This window comes from Rana temporaria, chromosome 1, assembly GCF_905171775.1.
Source record: "Rana temporaria chromosome 1, aRanTem1.1, whole genome shotgun sequence".
Lineage (NCBI taxonomy): Eukaryota > Metazoa > Chordata > Amphibia > Anura > Ranidae > Rana > Rana temporaria.
Genome location: NC_053489.1, coordinates 650,926,110 through 650,943,573, shown reverse-complemented (window position 1 = coordinate 650,943,573; position 17,464 = coordinate 650,926,110). Strand labels below are relative to the sequence as shown.

The following is a 17,464-nucleotide window of genomic DNA, read 5'->3' as shown; positions in this document are numbered from 1 at the left end:
TATCGGCCTAAACTGAGGAAAAAAAATGTTTTTATATATGTTTTTGGGGGATATTTATTACAGCAAAAAGTAAAAAATATTGCTTTTTTTTCAAAATTGTCGCTCTATTTTTGTTTATAGCGCAAAAACTAAAAACCGCAGATGTGATCAAATACCACCAAAAGAAAGCTCTATTTGTGGGGAAAAAAGGACGCCAATTTTGTTTGGGAGCCACGTCGCACGACCGCGCAATTGTCTGTTAAAGCGACGCAGTCCCGAACTGTAAAAACACCTTGGGTCTTTAGGCTGCATATTGGTCCGGGGCTTAAGTGGTTAAAAAAACATGTTATACTTGCCTCCTCTGTGCAGTTGGTTTTGCACTGAGTGGCCCCGATCCTCCTCTTCTGGGGTCCCTCATTGGCGCTCCTGGCTCCTCCTCTTCTCAAGTGCCCCCGTCGGAGAAGCGCTCTCCCTCGGTGGACTCGCGTGGGCGCGCTCCTATGTCCTGCTGCGTCTATTAACACAGACTGCAAGACTCTGCCCCGCCCCCCATGCTCCCCGTGTCACTGGATTTTATTGACAGCAGCGGGAGCCAATGGCTGCGCTGCTATTAATCTATCCAGTCAAGACCCGACACACTGGTTGGAGCTGGTGTGCTCACCCCTGTTGCTGGGAAGACCAGGTTCAGGTAATTAAAAGGGGAGCTCTAGGGGGGGCTGCATCACAGGAGGTTTTTCACCTCAATGCATAGAATGAATTAAGGTGAAAAACTTTGAGGGTTTACAACCCCTTTTACCTTTTTTGTATTGACACCCACAGTGGTTCGTAGAGGGCAGTGTGAATCGCCGGCGATTCAGGCGCGATGCAGGAAACCCCAGTGGATTTGCAGGGTTTCCCTCATCCTACTCGTGTTAACCAAGTCTCAAAGTAGTAATCCCGGGAAACCACTTCAAAGCCGTACGCATAAGTATTGTAGTCCTTGAAGTGGTTAAAAAAAAAAAAAGCTCAAGAAAAATGCATTCTTTTACTTTCTATGCGTTTTCATTACACTAGTCAGTTCCACTTCCGTTGTGGTGTTACCTGCTTGCCGCATTTTTGGTGCACATTTGGTTAAAAAAAAAAACAACCTCTCCATTGAAATGCATTGAAAACTGTGCAAAAACACACAAACAAATGTTGCGTTTTTGATGTGGTTTTTGAGTCGCATGACCTACGAAAAACCCACCATAAACACTGAAAAATCACAGCAAAAAATTGTGTTTGGCAACTATTATAGGAAAAACTATGGGCCAAATCCTCAAAAGGGATACGCAGGCGTAACTGCTGTTCAGCCTGCGTATCCCTGTGCCTATCTTTGGAAACGATCCTCAGAAGCAGTTTTCCAAAGTTAGGCGGAAGATCCGACATCTGTAAGACACTTACACTGTCAGATCTTAGGATGCAGTACCGCATCCGCCGCTGGGGGCATTTCTCATTGAAATGCCGCTTTGCGTATGCAAATGAGGACTTGCGGAGATCCACAAAGCTTTTCAGCTTTGTGTTTTCTGCATAAGTTTACGTTTGCATACGTAAAATTAGTTCTGCTTTTACAAAGCGTAAACTAGTAACACCTTGTAAAAACAGATCTTTTTTTCGATCGCCGCGTTTTTTTTTTTAAATTTTTTTTCCGGCGCGTAACTTTTTTTTTACCCGACGCAACTTTATTGTCCCGTCGCAATCCACAAAGCCCGGCGTAACGTAATTTCGCGCGCTGCCCGTTGGGAAAATGACATCACGAGCATGCGCAGTACGGCCGGCGCGGGAGCGCGCCTCATTTAAATTGTCATCGCCCCCTGCAGAAGAGGACCGCCTTGCGCCGGAGACATTTAAGTTACACGGCCTGAAATTTCTAGGTAAGTGCTTTGTGGATCGGGCACTTAGGTAGAAATTTTAAGTCAGTGTAACTTAAATGGGAAAAGATAAGTTAGGCAGGATTTTTGAGGATTTGGCCCTATAACCCTATTTTCGGACGCTATATTGTTGCTTCCCTATATCATTACAGGTATTAATCCCATTCGGTTACCAGAATACATTATTTTCCCCACTCCCTCTTTGCTCCGCTTCTAACCTCTTTTGTTTTGATAAGAAGGGAGCAATCGTTCCTGACCATTTCTTTTACTTTTTGCTCCTGAAGGAATTGGAGGAGATCCGTTCAACGGTACAAATTTCATTGACTGTCTGGAGGTTTTCTTGAATGATCCAAAGACGGAAGGAATCATTCTGATTGGAGAGATCGGAGGCAGCGCTGAGGAAAATGCTGCAAACTACTTGAAGGAGCACAATTGTGTAAGTCTGAATGTTCTGCTCTAAATCCTTTATTGGTATGTCATCTTCCCATGTGTGGTGATGAGTGCATTGTATAAATATGAATTTCTGTGTGTTATTGTCTTCACACCACTTGTAATCACTGATGGCTGGTGCAAATGTTGGCGGAACCACTCAAAAGCTGGCAAAACTTGTTAGGTTTTCTCTCCGTATTGTCCCGGGTGTCTGAGTAGCGGCCCCGCTGCGGGTGTCTGGGTAGCGGCCCCCCCTGCGGGTGTCTGGATAGCGGCCCCCCCTGCGGGTGTCTGGATAGCGGCCCCCCCTGCGGGTGCCTGGATAGCGCCCCCCCGCGGGTGTCTGGGTAGCACCCCCCCTGCGGGTGTCTGGGTAGCGCCCCCCCCTGCGGGTGTCTGGGTAGCGCCCCCCCCTGCGGGTGTCTGGGTAGCGCCCCCCCCTGCGGGTGTCTGGGTAGCGGCCCCCCCTGCGGGTGTCTGGGTAGCGGCCCCCCCTGCGGGTGTCTGGGTAGCGCCCCCCCCCCTGCGGGTGTCTGGGTAGCGCCCCCCCCCCTGCGGGTGTCTGGGTAGCGCCCCCCCCCTGCGGGTGTCTGGGTAGCGGCCCCCCCTGCGGGTGTCTGGGTAGCGCCCCCCCCCTGCGGGTGTCTGGGTAGCGCCCCCCCCTGCGGGTGTCTGGGTAGCGCCCCCCCCTGCGGGTGTCTGGGTAGCGGCCCCCCCTGCGGGTGTCTGGGTAGCGGCCCCCCCTGCGGGTGTCTGGGTAGCGGCCCCCCCCTGCGGGTGTCTGGGTAGCGGCCCCCCCTGCGGGTGTCTGGATAGCGGCCCCCCTGCGGGTGCCTGGATAGCGCCCCCCCCGCGGGGTGTCTGAATACCTGCCCCGCGATCTGACTTGGATGAAGGCACGGCTCCAAACGTGGAATGTAAAATCTGCGATCGTCAGGTGGTGTGGTCAGGGCCATTTATGGAATGAACTTTGGCTATTTCAGCAAGAATGGGATGAAATTTGAGCCGTGATGTTCAGTTTAACCAATTCAGCCCCGGGAAGATTAGCCCCTTAATGACCAGGCCATTTTTTTTGCAATATGGCACTGTGTCACTTAAACAATTGCGCGATCGTGCGACGATGTACACAAACAAAATTGACGTCCTTTTTTACCCACAAATAGAGCTTTCTTTTGGTGGTATTTGATCATCTACGTTTTTTTTTTTTTTTTTTTGCACTATAAACAAAAAGAACGACAATTTTGAAAAAACACAATTTTTTACTTTTTGCTACAATAAAATATCCCCCCCCCCCAAAAAAAAATTTAAAAACCCAATTTTCTTCCTCAATTTAGGACAATATGTATTCTTCTACATATTTTTGGCAAACCAAATCTCGGTAAGCGTATATGGATTGGTTTGTGCAAAAGTTATAGCGTCTACAAAATGGGGGATATATTTATGCCGTTATATTTATTATTTTTTCTTTTTTACTAGTAATGGCGGTGATCTTTATAATTATTATTATTTACCGTATTTATCGGGGTATTGCGCGCTCCGGCGTATAGCGCGCACCCCTAATGTGGACCCGCAATTCCTGTAAAAAAAACATTTTCGTACTTAGTTTTGGTGTCTTGCGCGGCATCCATCGTCTGGTCTGGCGTCCGTCTGCGGCTTCTGTGGTGTCCTCCCGGCTTCTCCCGTGCTGTCTCCCCATCGAATCACCGCTTCCCGCGCTCAGTTTGAACGCCTCCGCCGACGTATACCGAGTGCAGTACAATCGGCTACATTCGGCCAGGCTCGGCTTCACTCGTGCTCACGCTCTATGACGTTTATGCGTGAGCACGAGTGAAGCCGAGCCTGGCCGAATGTAGCCGAGTGTACTGCACTCGGTATACGTCGGCGCAGGCATTCAAACTGAGCGCGGGTATCGGCGTATATCGCGCACCCACGATTTTCCTTTTATTTTACGGTGGAAAAAGTGCGCGGTATACGCCGATAAATACGGTATATAGATTTTTTTTTATAGCACGCTATAAAAATGCACTGATTACTTTATAAATGACACTGGCAGGGAAGAGGTTAACACTAGGGGGTGATCAAGGGGGTTAAATGTGTTCCCTGGGAGGTGTTTCTAACTGTGGGGGAGGGGACTGACTGGAGGAGGAGAGAGATCGCTGTTCCTGATCACACCCTATAGGGGCATTATCCAACTTTGGTGAAAGTTGCACAGTTCTTTGTTTTTATGTAAAGACACCTATTATTTGCGTAGGCAGTTTTTTGGTAAAGGTGAACTAACCCTATAAAAGCTATTTGGCAAAATTTTCTAAAACCAGTCAACTAAAATCCCCAGTACGTTTTCATCGACAACATTTAATGGCTAAAACCCCCCCAAAAAAAACTTCCATGAGGATTTTTGCCTGTAGCAGGAAGTCAAGGCGGTCTACTAAAATATCCTGCCATGTCCAGCAACGTTGTGGCTATTACAGTCAATGCGTTTAGATTTACAGCTAAATCTCTTCCCTTCGGCTCCTTTCACGGAGACATAGTTAGTCAGGCTGAAAAAAGACACAAGTCCATCCAGTTCAACCACAAAAAATAAAAAACACAGTACAATCCCATACACCCAACTCCATACCCACAGTTGATCCAGAGGAAGGCAGAAAACCCCAGCAGAGCATGAGATCCAATTTGCTACAGCAGGGGAAAAAAATCCTTCCTGATCCCCCGAGAGGCAATCGGATGTTCCCTGGATCAACTTTACCTACAAATCTTAGTACTCCGTTATATTCTGTACATTTAGGAAAGTATCCAGGCCTTTCTTAAAGCAATCTACTGAGCTGGCCAGAACCACCTCTGGAGGGAGTCTGTTCCACATTTCACAGCTCTTACTGTGAAGAAACCTTTCCGTATTTGGAGGTGAAATCTTTTTCTTTAGATGTAAAGAGTGCCCCCTTGTGATCAGGGTTGACAGTAAAGTGAATAACTCAACACCAAGTACACTGTATGGACCTCTTATATATTTGTACATGTTGATCATATCCCCCCTAATTCTCCTTCTCAAGAGTGAATAAATTCAGTTCCTCTAATCTTTCCTCATAGCTGAGCTCCTCCGTGCCTCTTATCAGTTTGGTTGCCCTTCTCTGCACTTTCTCCAGTTCCCCGATATCCTTTTTGAGAACTGGTGCCCAAAACTGAACTGCATATTCCAGATGAGGTCTTACTAATGATTTGTACAGGGGGGCAAAATTATATCTCTGTCTCTGGAGTCCATACCTCTCTTAATACAAGAAAGGACTTTGCTCGCTTTGGAAACCGCAGCTTGGCATTGCTTGCCATTATTGAGCTTATGATCAACTAAAACCCCCAGATCCTTCTCCACTACAGATGGACTCTTCAGCATTCATCATGTGTGTTCTGATAGCTGAAAATCAAAAAGAGAAAAAATAACAGCAAGCGCGCATTATGGAAGTATACTGATAATGTTTCTCCTGACACAAGTTTTTCTCTTAATGGCAGAGAACAGCTACTTGGACCGCAGCCTATCTTTATCAGAAGAGGTATTCCGCAGAGTACACAAGTAATGCAGATGGTGTCTGTAGTTTTATATACAGAGCTCTTCTCTGCTTGGTCCTGTGATTTTTATGCCTCTTGTATTCAACTTTAACGACGGTAACTTTTAAACCTTGTTCTTCTCTTTACAGTGTAGCTTTACCTTTCTATAGCACGACATTAAACCACGACTTACACGACTTAAAACTGCTGAGTGCAATGCTGTTTCTATGCTGTATAAGTATACCTTTTGTCTCTGGGAAATATACGGCGGTGTGATGGCCTGGCCCTATTCTGTGGTTGTTTAAATACTCCATTACAGCGGAGAGCCCAGGGCACGGTAGTATATTTCTGCTAAGCCCAAGACATAAATCCAGTTAAGCTTTTAACAAGGTGCCTTTTAAAGTATTCACATCTAAACTGCAAGCTGTGTTTGCGATTCCTATCTTGACTAGAGAATGAAAATCATTAGAAATGCAGTATTTGTGCTAAACTGTTTTACTGGGAAGCAGTCTAGGAGCTCATAGTGCACTAAATTACATTGCTTTTAGAGCCCTTTGCATTGCAGTCGCATGATTGTTCTGTACCTCTCATAATGGTCATGGGACTGGACCAACTTGCGGCCAATCAGAACACAAAATAATCAGTGGCCTTGACTAGGGTTGTCCCAATACCACTTATTTGAGACCGAGTACAAGTACCGATACTTACCGTATTTATCGGCGTATATCTCGCACTTTTTTGCCCTGAAAATCAGGGCAAAATCGTGGGTGCGCGATATACGCCGATACCCGCTTCCCGCGCCGAGTTTTGAATACTGCGCCGGCATATACCGAGCGCAGTACACTCGGGCAGGCTCGGCCAGTCTCGGCTTCTTCCGCGGTCACGTCCTGGACGTACAGGACGTGAGCGCGACAGTTGCCGAGCCTGCCCGAGTGTACTGCACTCGGCGCGGGGAGGACGCGAGGACGCCGGACCCGCCGCAGGAGGACGCCGGACCCGCCGCAGGAGGACGCCGGACCCGCCGCAGGAGGACGCCGGACCCGCCGCAGGAGGACGCCGGACCCGCCGCAGGAGGACGCCGGACCCGCCGCAGGAGGACGCCGGACCCGCCGCAGGAGGACGCCGGACCCGCCGCAGGAGGACACCGGACCCGCCGCAGGAGGACACCGGACCCGCCGCAGGAGGACACCGGACCCGCCGCAGGAGGACACCCGACGCCGCACCCGCCGAAGAGGACACCCGAAGCCGCAGAAGGACGCCGGACCCGACGAGGCCGCCGATGGACGCCGCGCAAGACACCAAAACTGTAAGTACAAAAATAACTTTTTTTCCACAGGTTTGGGGGTGCGCGGTATACGCGGGAGCGCGTTATACCGCGATAAATACGGTACTTTTTTTTCAAGTACTTGCCAATAACGATTACCGATACTTTTTTTTTTTTTTAATGACGTGACAGTTTTTTTTTTGGGGGGGGAGGGGGAATTGTCAGTGTGTTTTATTTATATTTTTATTATTTTTTTAAATTCATTAATTTAATGCATTTTTTTTTCTTTATCAGCCCTGTTGGGGGGGCGGGGGGTCTTTGGTGAGATATCAGGGGTCTTAACAGACCTCTGACCTCTCCCCTTTGAGACAGAGAAATGGACTAAGGACACAGATTCCCCAGTCCCTTTCTCTGCAGCCTCAGCTAAAATGAATGGAGAGAAGTTCCTCTCCATTCATAAACTGAAGCATCGTAAACATAGGTTACGATGCTCAAGTTATGTGATCACTGACTCTGTTCATTCGGAAAGTTAGGAGCCAGATTTAGCGGCTCCTACCTCCGCTCTCCATCCTGACCGATCGAGGGGGTGGAGGAGGACTTTGAGGGGGGATAGCAGCACGGAGGGGGAGAGCAGCACAGAGGAGGATGCAAGGACAGTCAGCGGTGATCGGTGTGGCTTTGGGGGAGTTGCAAGCACTGATCACCGCTGTATAACTTTAACTAAAGCAGCTGAAAAGGGGGCAGATCAGTACTTGCAACTCCCCTGCTGCACCGATCACCCTGACTGCCCAGGTATCGGGTGAAGCATCGGAGCATTTCCCCAGAGTACAAGTACCCAGCAAAATGCTCGGTATCGGTACCGATACTAGTATCGGTATGGGGACATCATTAGCCTTGACCAACTTGTGGCTAATCGGAGCATGAAGCCATCACTGGATTAAGCAGGCTGTCCATCCATTCTCCCACCTGCTTAATTCTATGCATTGCCAGCACCCGTGTGATTCCTGAGTGGACATTGATTACCTGCCTGTGCTCACCTGGAGCGGCGGTCTCCCTACCTATCGAAGCCATCACTGGACTTGACCAACTTGTGGCCAATCAAAGCATGATCTAATCCAGGGCTAGGCAACCTCAGCCCTCCAGCTGTGGTGAAACTACAAATCCCATCCATGCCTCTGCCTCTAGGAGTCATACCTGTGATTTGTTGGTCTTGCAATGTCTCGTGGGGCTTGTAGTTTCAAAACGGCTGGATGGCCGAGGTTGCCTACCACTGATCTAATCAGTGGATATGACCAACTTGGCTTGTGGTCATTCAGAACATGAAATCTTTCCTGGACAATGACCAACCTGTGGCCAATCAAAGCATGAAATCATTACTGGATCATAGTTACATAGTTACATAGTCAGGTTGAAAAAAGACACAAGTCCATCCAGTTCAACCACAAAGTGTGTATTCATTTATTACAAAGTGTCTGAATTCCTGGGATTCAGCATTTATTCTTTAAGAGTCGGTTCACACTAGGGCGACACGACTTCCAGCGCGACTTTCAGAGGCGACTCCGACACGACTTGAGCATAAACCACAGGGCGATCTGGGGCGATTTAAAACACGACTTGAACACAGGAGACTTTCCAGTGGCCAATCAAACAACAATCAGCTCTAGGGGAGGGAGAGGTTTGCCTGAGAAATGTATGTTATCTTCCTGGAAAGTCGCTTCAGTTAAGACTTGGATCAGACTTGGAGGCGACTTCCATTGAAATTAATGGGTACAAATCGCCTACAAGTCGGATTGAAGTAGTACAGGAACCTTTTCTGAAGTCGGAGCGACTTGAGTCGTGTGTATTAACACTGCTCCCATTCACTTCCATTGTTTTTCTCTACAGCGCGACTTGGAACGACTTGAGGCAACCTCAAGTCAGATCCCAAGTCGCCCCAGTGTGAACCGACTCTTAAGTAATGTGCTTCTGAAAGATACAAAGTTTTAAAATGCGTGAAGGAAAAACAAACCTTCTCTGTGTTGGAAAATGCTTTTGATTTCATTGCTGCAGAGGCAGTGTTGTCAGCTCACTATAGGAAGTTAGGAGCTTGCTGGATTTTCTGGCAGGATCAATGTGTGTGTTTTTTTTTATTTATTATTTATAGCATTTTAAAAAGGGATTTTACACAGTGAAGTGTGTGATGCATGTGACTCATTCTACCTGTTGTTGTTGCTCTTGTACAGCAGCATTTTCTGCTATCAAAGTCTACATTGTACTGAGGGATCTGGAGAGTGTTGCAATAATTGGTCTGGGCTTTCTTTCTGTCTTCCCTTGAGAAGGCGGGGAAAGCTTCTTTCACAAATCCCTCTGTTTGCACATTTATTCAGCTTCCTATTAGCTCCCTTTGACATTGGTTTCCTAAATCCTAATTAACAACTTAAAGGTGTAAAATGGTCAGTTTTTTTTAATTTACATTTTTTCCCCCCTCTTGGGGTTCTACCAATTGGCACCATTTAAAAAACATATACTAAAATGCCTAATGGTTTTAATTTTTTTTTTCCCCCTAGCTTAATTTGTTACTTTTAGATTTTTTAGCTGGATCACTATGCTACTATTGGTATGGACTACATAAAGGGTGGAATAATTCTCCATTGACCATGTAATATTAATGTAGCGTGACCTGTACAGCCTGGCTGCTCTATTATCGGCTTTTACTATAGCGAAGGTTTTATATATATATATATATATATATATATATATATATATATATATATATATATATATATATATATATATATATATATATATATATATATATATATATATATATATACTATTTATATATTATAATTTTTGTTATATATAAAAAAACATTTAGGGCTGTTACTGATTACAATTTTCGTGTTTCGATTAATCGATATTCTATTTATTTATTTTTAATCGACTAATTTCGATTAATTATAACGCACATCCATTTTTCGGATCACCACCATATATTGTCCCCACTGTAATATCCATAGACATCTCCCCCACTGTATAGGAAGATTAGTGCTTGCTTCGTCTTACCAGAGAAGCTGGGCAAACACGATCAGTTGAGGCCGGGTGATGACGTCACCGCGCTGCTCTAGGCTCACCTAGGCCTCCGCGGGGTGGACCAAAATGGCCGCCACTCCAGGAGCTAGGCCGAAGCTCCTGCCTTTCCTATGGCCGAGGCAGCCATGGAACTCTGGATCACCTGGTGTGCCGATCCGCATATGGTGACTTGTCCGGCTCACGGATCATTTACGATCCGTTGCACCATTAGTACCGATCAAAAGAATTACCGATTTAATCAAGGAATTATTCTTTAATTTCCACAGCCCTTTATATTATATCAGATTTTTTTATATACTGAAAATATTTCTAAATACAGTGCAGTGGTTGGTCTGGGGATATCTTTTGGATGTCTTGGCTTGACGACAACAACGGGCTAAAAGTGCTGTTGAGGTTAAAGGGGTTGTAAATCCTCATGTTTTTTTCACCTTCATGCATACTATGTATTAAGGTAAAAAAACTTCTGTCTGTCTGAGCCCTCGAACTTGACCCGGTAGACACGCGCTCTTCCTCGTCCCGGGGTACTCGGCTCTTGATTGGATAGATTGATAGCAGCCCAGCCTATGGAAAATCCAATGATGCGAATGAATGACTCTGGAGCGCGCAAGGTAACTCCCCGGGAGATCGCTTCTCCTAGGGTGTTAACCTCATGAGAGGAGGAGCCTCCAAGAGACCCCAGAAGTTGTGTTTTGGGGCCACTCTGTGCAAAACGAACACACAGTGAAGATAAGTGTGTTATTTAAGAAAAATAACACCCCCCCCCCCCAACACTTGTTTCTGATTAACCTGTGGTAAGAAAGATCTGTTTACTTGCCCATCTTCAGGCTGCTCTGGTCAGGTCATCTGATCTCCCCTGTCTCAGCCAGCACTGGCTGCTGGGGAGAGGAGAGGGCGCGCTCTGGCAGTGATTGGTAATGACTGGGAGCGGAGACCCCACCCAAAGGCTACATTGGCCCATCCATGTTGGCACTCCCTGCGGCATTCTGTATACCATGGCCCGGATTCACAAAGCACTTACGCCGATGTATCTCGAGATACGCCGCGTAAGTGTATATATGCGCCGTCGTATCTATGCGCCAGGCCCATAAAGAGATACGCCTGAAAATAGGCTTCATCCGACCGACGTAACTGGGCGCTTATTTACGCTGGCCGCAAGTGGCGCTCCCATTGATTTCTTATTCAAAATATGAAAATGAGGGAGATGCGTTGATTCACGAACGTACTTGCGCCCGGCGCATAATATATGCGGTTTGCGTAAGTCGTATGTCCGGCGTAAAGTTATTCCCCATATATGAGGCACAATTCATGCTAAGGTATGGACCAGGGAACACAAGCCGTCGTATTTTATGTCGTTTACGTAGTACGTGAATAGGGCTGGGCGTAGGTTACGTTCACGTCATAGGCAGTGATCCGTCGTATCTTGGGGAGTAGTTCCGACGTGATTCTGAGCATGCGCACTGGGATGCGTCCACGGGACGGTGCATGCGCCGTTCGTTATTCGTATCTTTATGGCGCTCGGCCCATCATTTGCATGGGGTCACGCCTCATTTGCATTGCTCACGCCCACTTCCACTTACGACGACTTGCACTTTCAAAACGCAGCGTAGATTCGGAAGCAAGTGCTTTGTGAATACTGTGCTTGCCTCTGCGCTGCGTCGGCGTAGCGTATATTCGATACGCTACGCCGGCATAAATATGCGCCGATGTATGTGAATCCGGGCCCGTCTGTGTACAGGACACCCTCAGGTAGCCATGTTGGATTGCATTTTACAGACAATTACAGCACTGCAGACTGAAAAGGAAGTTTGGAGGGACGAAGGAGAAGCTTTATACCTTATGAACATTTGTCTCTTGGGGCCCCACTGCAAAGGTCTCTTTTTATTTATTTTTTTCTCTTGGATGATTAGCAGTCAGGTGGGAGTGTCTGTAGACAGGAGAGGTGAGATAAGGAGTGTGTGTAGTGTGATAATTGGCCATAAAGGGGGCACCAGGGGAGTGCCGAAACACCAGAAGCCACAGCCTGCTTACATTTTTTTGGAACTGCTGGTTGACGATCTCCACTTTTACAAGAGGCCAATTAGACTTTGCGTAGTGTGGTCAGCGCAAGGACAGTGCTGTTGCATCCATACAGATTTCCATGTTTGCTGTAAGGCGCACATGCTGCTGTAACGGCAGCCATTTGTTCCGGGGAGTTTGCAATTTACTCAGTGGTGGTGGCACAGTGATCTGATCACTATTGATCAATTTTTGTGCACTGGCTTGGGCGCACCAGATGCCCGTCCTTCTATATGCATTTGGACTATTGAAGTCATTTTGAATACCTTTTTGTGGATACTTGTATAATTTTCACTAATTATATGGATTTTTGTATTCATTGTCACGTTTACCTGGTGATTGAGTTAATTATCAGTCATTTTGGTGCTACACTTATTTCATATGTATTTATTATTTTTCTTGTGCTTGAGCACCTTAAATGCCACAGCACTTTTTAAAAATGTGTGTTTTTTTTTTTTTTTTTTATATGGGAGGCAAGAGGCTTCTACTACTATTTCAAGGCAGGGACAGGACAAGGAATGGGCAGGAGAGGCAATGGCCTATTGCTCAAGGGAGCAAAGAATAGACACAGGGTAGTATAGCTCCAATTTTACAGCATGTATTATCAGTGGGGGAGAGGGACGCAGTCCTGGATCCTTGTCCTGGGTGCTGGAGAACCCTGTCCCAGTACTGCTTAACCGATTCCCGACCGCTGCACGAGGATATACGTTGACAGAATGGCACGGCTGCGCAAATGGGCGTGTATGTGTATGTATGTGATATATATATATATATATATATATATATGTGTGTGTATGTATGTATATGTATATATATATATGTGTGTGTGTGTATATATATATATATATATATATATATATATATATATATATATATATATATATAGATAGATGTACGTCCCCTATAATTTGCGAGCCGTGTGGTCTCACGCCGCTGCGAGCTCCGGGACCCGAGGACTTGATGTCAGGTAACAGAGCTGAAGAACGGGGAGATGTCGGTGTAAACACATCTCCATGTCCTTCCCCTGACATGTCACTGATCGTCTGTTCCCTGTCATCTGGAGCAGCGATCAATGAAGTGTCACGGCAAGCCACGCCCCCTAACAGAAGCACATCCTAGGTCACACTTGACCCCTACAAGTTAACCCCTTCACTGCCAGTGTAATTTTTACAGTATTCAGTGCATTTTTATTGCAATGGTCCCAAAATGGTGTCATATGTCTGCCATCGCTGACCGCCGCCATTACTAGTAAAAAAAAAATATATATATGAATAAAAATGGCATAAAACTATCCCCTATTTTGTAGACGCTATAAATTTAGCGCAAACCAATCCATAAACTCCTATTGCCATTTTTTTTTTTACCAAAAATATGTAGAAGAATAAGTATCGGCGTAGACTGAGGAAAGTGTGTGTGTGTGTGTGTGTGTGTGTGTGTGTGTGTGTGTGTATATATATGTGTATATATATATATATATATATATATATATATATATATATATAGCAAAAAGTTAAAAATATTGCATTTATTTTCAAAATTTTCGCTCTATTTTTGTTTTTAGCGCAAAAAATAAAAACCACAGAGGTGATCAAATACCACCAAAAGAAAGCTCTATTTGTGGGGGAAAAAATATGTCAATTTTGTTTGGGACCCACGTCGCACGACCGCGCAATTGTCCGTTAAAGCGACACAGTGCCGAATCGCAAAAACTGGCCCGGTCTTTGGCCAGTGAAATGGTCCGGGGGGCTTAAGTGGTTAAAGGACTTTTTTTTTTTTTTCACACCAGCCTACAAATGATGATCTTCATATAGCATGTGTAGAGGTTGCAAGCCATTGATTGCTCCATATAATAGGCTAAAAGTGTTTAGTGGCCCGGCATGCACTATTGTATTAAAACTAATGAATAAATAATTGAAATGTTTCCTAATTTGTTTTATTCTCCGCCTGGCTAAACGGTCGTGCTCATGCTCATCGATTTATACCTGCTTTGTTATTTATCACAATAATTTATAAGTGAGTCACTTTCATTTTTTTTTTTTTCTTTTTTTTTCTTTTTTTCTCCCTTCTCCAATTCCAGACAAATTAATTTTGTTAAATGCTGGAGGTGCTGAAATTAGACATTCGACTTCAGCAGGGAAAACCAATGGTGTATATTGTTTATTTTGTATGTTTTGTAAGTGATTTTCTGTTAAGTCGGGAAATCTGTAAATTTGACATGTTTAGCTTCTCTTCACCTCAGCATGGTGGTGGGGGGTCTTGTCTTGGAGGTTTATGGGAAATAACAGACGCGGAATTTGAATAGAAGTCTTAAGAGGGTCTGTTCATCAGTTGGCATGCTGTGCTCTTGCACACGGCCTTGTCATCTGCAGGTATTTCTGGCAAGCTTTGTACTTGTGTCTTTTCATTACACCTGATTGTCCAATCTGTTGGCTACCTTTTGTGAGAGATGGGGGTCCTACTATCTGTGGGCCACTTCCAAGATTTTATCTGGCCCTGCTACTAGGATAATTGGTTTATATGTTTAATGTGCACTGATTGAGGATTAAAGTGGAGGTTCACCCGAAAAATCTATTTTTAACATTAGATTGGGCCTAATTAGGTGAAGCAGAATCGGGTGTTTTGATTAAAATCAATGCAGTACTTACCTTTTTTGAGATGGATGTTCTCCCGCCGCTTCCGGGTATGTGCTGCGGGACTGGGCGTTCCTATTTGATTGACAGCCTTCCGACCGTCGCATACAGCGCGTCACCAGTTTCCGAAAGTAGCCGAACGTCGGTGCGCAGGCGCCGTATAGCGCCGCACCGACGTTCGGCAACTTGTGACGCGCTGTATGCGACCGTCGGAAGGCTGTCAATCACATGGGAACGCCCAGTCCCGAAGACCATACCCGGAAGCGGCGGGAGAACATCTATCTCAAAAAAGGTAAGTACTGCATTGATTTTAATCAAAACACCCGATTCTGCTTCCCGTAATTAGGCCCAATCTAATGTTAAAATTATTTTTTCGGGTGAACTCCCGCTTTAAGTCCAGTAAAGGCTTCCTATTGTCTCTGCTTCTGATGTAAGGGGGGGGACTCTGCTGGGGACCCTGGTCTAAGGTGGGTGTACTAGTCTAAAAATTATATATATATATATATATATATATATATATATATATATATATATATATATATATATATATATATATATATATATATATATATATATATATATATATATATATATATATATATATATATATATATATATTCCAGTATATAGCCTATAGTTTGTAGATGCACAAACCAATCAATATACACTTATTGGGATTTTTTTTCTTGCCAAAAGCATGTAGCAGAATACATATTGGCCTCAATTTATGAAGAAATTTGTTTCTCTTTCGTTCATTGATGGACACCGCGATCCATATTTGCAACTATAGGGTTATATCGCCCTCTATAGGAGTAGGACACTAGGCAGAAAAAGGACTTGGCTACACCTATTATCGCCCCCCCCCCCCCATTTTGTTGGTGAGGAGGTTCTGTCTGGAGCGATGCCCGCCTGGTTCCTGGTATGGCGAGTACATATCCCCCCTGGATGTGGATGTTGGTGGTCCCTAAGTGGGCAATCTTGTCTCCCCCCCCCCTCCAGGGTAGCATATGGGGCTGTTATGGTGTTATGCTGGATCCCCCCTTCTTTTTGGATGTGGTCTGGGCTCAAGGGGTCCATCCTGGGTCCCTGTAAGCCTCATGGACGCTGCATGCCCATTTTGCAGTGGTCGACGCCAGTTCTTTTGGTCCTGTGTGATTCCCTAAGGCTGCCAGCCTTAGGGAATAGGGAATAGTCCAACGGTCATTTTAGTTTGGTCCGGCATGCATTAGGAACGGCAGCCATGACAGTGGAGACTCTGGGTGGTGATTATGGCTGTCGGGGCTCCTCTTTTTCCCCTGGATGCCACATGTGGATACTGGCTATCTCTGGTGCAGATCGGTGCTGTTCTGGTGGGGTCCCTCCCTCCCTCTGCTGCAGGTTCGAGTGCCCCTGTGGTGGTCATGTGCAGTGTTTTAAGTGGCCTTTGGGCGGTGGGCTAGCAAAAACAATGCCCTCCCCTGCCTCATCTGTCTCGTCAGATACTGAATCTGTCTCGGACGCCATGGACCACCCTGCGGGGCCTGTAGTCATGCTCCCTGATCTATCTGACCGTGAGGATGATTCCTCTACTCCTGTAGCTGCGCACAAGAAAGCGCTGGTTGACATACTCATTACATCTGTGTGAGAAAATATGAAAATGGAGGCGGCTGCGGTGGAGGTGGCTATCGCGCAGAAAAGGTGTTCCCTTATCCATCCTCTTGACAGGATTGTCTAAAAAAAATTGGGAGCGTCCAAACGCCCCTTTGTGGTTTCTAAATGCTTTGCGGTGAGGTCCCCATTAGAGTCGCTTATTAAGTGGACTGTTCCACCTGTGGTGGGGCCTCCTGTCTCCAGGTTGAACAAGGCAACCATGATTCTGGTAGCGAAATCTCTGGCCTTTAGGGTTCCGGCTGCCAGAAAGGCGGAGTCTGTGGCCTTCAATAGGTTCACGATTGCTGGTTCAGCATTGATGCCGGTCCTGGCCATTACCCTTGTGTCGCAAACACTGACTAAATGGGCAAAACTTTTGTGCCATGATCTGGGGGGGGGGGGGTGAGCAGATTTCTCCCGCCTTTTGCAGAGTTGGCGGACCAAATGGTCCAGGGGCAACAGTTTGTCTGCAATGCCTCTCTGGACGCGGCTCCCTTGATTTCTAAGCTATCTGTTCGGCAGTGGTACTTGGGTGTGTATAGTGGCTTAAGTGTTGGTCTGCAAACCAGACTTCTTAAAAAAAAAAAAAAAAAAAAAAGCCCCGACTGATTTACCCTTTCAAGTCGATTGCCTGCTTGGGGTTACCCTGGATGCATAATATGTGATCTGGACTGCTTTAGCTTATTGGAGCACAAAGGAGACATGCAGGGTCTTTTAGACCCCTGATTTCCCATCAAAGAGAACCGGTCACCAAAAAATCCTCACATAGGGGACTTTTTGTCCCCTAGGCCAGTGGTCATCAACCCTGTCCTCAGGGCCCACTAACAGGCCAGGCTTTATGTATTACCTTGGAGAGATGCCGACTAGAATGCTGCAATCACTGAGCAACAAATTATATCACCTGTGATGTATTTCAGTTATCTTGCAAACCCGGCCTGTTGGTGTACCCTGAGGACAGGGTTGATGACCACTACCCTAGGCGA

At 46.0% G+C, this 17,464-nt stretch overlaps 1 protein-coding gene across 1 annotated transcript in view; it reads left to right on the top strand.

Moving 5' to 3' along the window:
* SUCLG1 (succinate-CoA ligase GDP/ADP-forming subunit alpha) overlaps nucleotides 1–17,464 on the top strand; it is a 79,944-nt gene that overhangs the window by 51,864 nt on the left and 10,616 nt on the right. The window contains exon 7 of the mRNA XM_040335498.1: nucleotides 2,153–2,304. Within this exon, the coding sequence (XP_040191432.1) occupies nucleotides 2,153–2,304 (152 nt within the window). The remainder of the gene's footprint in view (nucleotides 1–2,152; nucleotides 2,305–17,464) is intronic.